This window comes from Aplysia californica, unplaced genomic scaffold, assembly GCF_000002075.1.
Source record: "Aplysia californica isolate F4 #8 unplaced genomic scaffold, AplCal3.0 scaffold00987, whole genome shotgun sequence".
Lineage (NCBI taxonomy): Eukaryota > Metazoa > Mollusca > Gastropoda > Aplysiida > Aplysiidae > Aplysia > Aplysia californica.
In genome coordinates this window covers 78,485-81,615 of record NW_004798257.1, presented here as the reverse complement: position 1 = coordinate 81,615, position 3,131 = coordinate 78,485, and the positions used below count along the sequence as shown (strand labels likewise).

The 3,131-nt window shown below is 40.7% G+C and overlaps 1 protein-coding gene across 1 annotated transcript in view; it reads right to left on the bottom strand.

Annotated features, from left to right (window-relative positions):
* Positions 1–3,131, bottom strand: part of LOC106013550 — a 4,931-nt gene that overhangs the window by 390 nt on the left and 1,410 nt on the right. The window contains exons 2-3 of the mRNA XM_013089574.2: positions 1,698–1,960; positions 1,028–1,172 (exon numbers count right to left, since the gene is read on the bottom strand). Coding sequence (XP_012945028.1) covers positions 1,057–1,172; positions 1,698–1,887 — 306 coding nt within the window. The 5' untranslated portion in view covers positions 1,888–1,960 and the 3' untranslated portion in view covers positions 1,028–1,056. The remainder of the gene's footprint in view (positions 1–1,027; positions 1,173–1,697; positions 1,961–3,131) is intronic.

The window sequence follows — 3,131 nt, the reverse complement described above, 5'->3', positions numbered from 1 at the left end:
GAAGGGAAAAGAGGGGGGGGGGCGGAGAAAAGGGGTTATTTAAGATATAAATAAGGTTTTGGTTGTGAACGATTCTGAATATTTATTAAAGCCCCCACTACATATCCTAGAAAGTTAAAGACTTGATGGGTATCATCGACTGTGCCTCTCAACTGGCGAAAAGTTCGTGGTCTGAATCTGAGAGGGCCAGTACGTTCCCTTACGGCACTTTTAGATCAGAAGTTCATCAAGTTCCTCTCAACCCGATACATTCAAGTGGAATCTGAGAGGTCTCCCTTCCAGAAGGAAATGTTTATGGTCCAGTAGTAGGGCGTATATTGTCTTATAGGGTCCAACACACAAAGTCCACCAGAAAAGCCATTCATACGAGCGTGTACTTGGAGCTGTAAAATAGGAGATCGACGCCATACATTATGAATACGGGGAAGTAGCTCTCAAATTTATCGACATTTTTCCTTTTATTTTTATTATTTCCCTTAGATCTTCTGTGTCTAAGACAAAACCTATAAATTAAGCTATTTTTTGTGTTTCTCAAGGTCGTTCCGACAAAGAAGAACAATTACACATATCAACAACAACAACGTCAAAAAACAACAACAACAACAACAACAACAACAACAACAACAACAACAACAGCAACAACACCCCCACCATCACCACCACCAACAGCAACAAACAAGCGAAAACCTCACATTCGTTCCGACAAATAATAATAATAATAATAATAATAATAATAATAATAATAATAATAATAATAATAATAATAATAAATGACATTTACATAGCGTCCAATCCCGATTAAAGTACACAGGCTCTGAGCGTTTTAAAATACAGTACAACGTACATCAGTAACATAAAACGTTGTGTGTTGTGACGAAAAGAAAATCACTTCAGATAATAATATTCATCTTATTAATTTAAAAACAGAAGCGACTTCCGCTAACATTTGAATGAATCAAAAGATTTGATCTCTCTTACAAAGAAGAACAATCTATAATTATGTAGATGTAGATGTATTCATCCCCACCTGTTCCTCCCCTCGGTCCTGGAATGTCGTTAGTACTGGTCCTTGACACAGCGTCCACTTTTCTTGTGACAACGTAGTCCCTCCTTGCACTTCCTCGCCAACGTCGGCATCTCTTTGAACGGCGACACGCATCTGTCTTCTTCGTCTGTCGGGGGAAAGAAAGAAAATAAGCAAACATTTTAAAATTAACAAACCCCCGAACAAACAACACAGAACAAAGCAAAACACCTTCCCAAACAACAACAACAACAGCAACAACAACAACAACAACAACAACAACAGCAACAACAACAACAACAACAACAACAACAACAACAACAACAATAGCAACATCAACAACAGCAACAACAACAACAACAACAGCAGCAGCAACAACAGCAACAACAACAACAACAACAACAACAACAACAACAACAACAACAGCAACAACAACAACAAAACCCAAACAAACCAACCAACCGGCTCCCCCAAAACAAAACAAGAGCAGAGTAAGCCTGATTCCATGTAAGGACTTCTCTGTTGACATCCACCCCTTGGCGCTCATACATGACCTTATACAGTTGCGAGTGCCGTAAAAACTCTACCTAAAAATATATTCAAAAATAAAATAAAATAAGAACCGGGAATGGAACTCACACCTCCGGGTACGTGACCCACGATCAAGACTCACCCAGCAGACACATGGGGCAGCAGACGCCCATCGTCCAGTCCTTGCAGCGCATCTGGGCCACGGTGAGACACTTGACGCCAATACAGAACGTCTTGTCCTTAGGCTCAAGGTCCACTTCGGCCAGTGCAATGGATACCAGACTCAGCGACAGCAGCGCCGCTAGAAAAGTCACCGAGATCGCCCGCTGCATGTTGGCTGGAGGGTGAGTGAGCGCGAGCACGTGTGAGCAGGGAGCTTGGTTACTCGCTGAGTAATGTATGTGTCTGTGGGCAGAGAGGGCAGGGCTTTGGTATGGGGAAAAAATTATATCAACAACAACAACAACAACAACAACAACAACAACAACAACAACAACAACAACAAAAACAAAAACAACCATAGCTGCAGCAGCAGCAGCAGCCGTAACAACAACAACAACAACAACAACAACAACAACAACAACAACAACAACAAAACAACAACAACAACAACAGCAGCAGCAGCAACAACAACAGCAGCAGCAGCAACAACAACAACAACAGAACGAACTGTTAAAGTAAATTCTGACCTCCCTTTCTTAAACTAAAATGTGTCATGACGTGGTGGAATCAGGCGTTCGTCAATTTTTGGGCATATAGGGAGTTATTGGTAACCCATCATCTTAAAGCCTGTTTATTTGCCTTTCTTTTCGTGGAAAAATATCTATGTTGAATAGAAGTCGAAATATTTGCGATTGAAGGAGGCCAGGTTCGCCTGGTCTGAGAGGTAAAATCAGCGGGAAAATGGCCGCCAAAGTTTGGTAACTTCCATAGCCTGAGAGTCCTGGAAAATTGAAAGTTGTCATTTTGTGTGTGCCTTTTTAATCAATGTTTTTCAGTAAAATCCACACAAACATGTGTTTTAAATGAACATAATAATAATAATAATAATAATAATAATAATAATAATAATAATAATAATAATAATAATAATAATAATAATAATAATGATAATAATAATAATAATAATAATAATAATAATAATAATAATAATAATAATAATAAATAGCATTTGTATAGCGCATATCCCCGCTCAACTGCAGGCTCTATGCGCTTTACACTTTATTATTGCCCCAGCAAACCACAGAATACTCCGAAACATTCTCAGCTTCCCGGGAAGCATACAGTGCAAGCAGCTGATTAAGCGCTCGAACACTAACAAACTGACAAGATCTTTCGCTGTCTATAGCCGGGTACCCATTCCCACCTGGGTGAAGTGAGGAAAACTCGTGCAAAGTGCCTTTCCCAAGGACACAACGTCGGGCCCCTGACGGGATTCGAACCCACGACCTTACGGTTGCGAGTCTGAGAGACTAACCACTAGGCCACCGACACCGACATAAAAGGTGTTGAGCCAAAAGAAAACAAACCAAAAACACCCCCCCAACCCCCCCCCCCCCCCCACACAAAAAAAGCC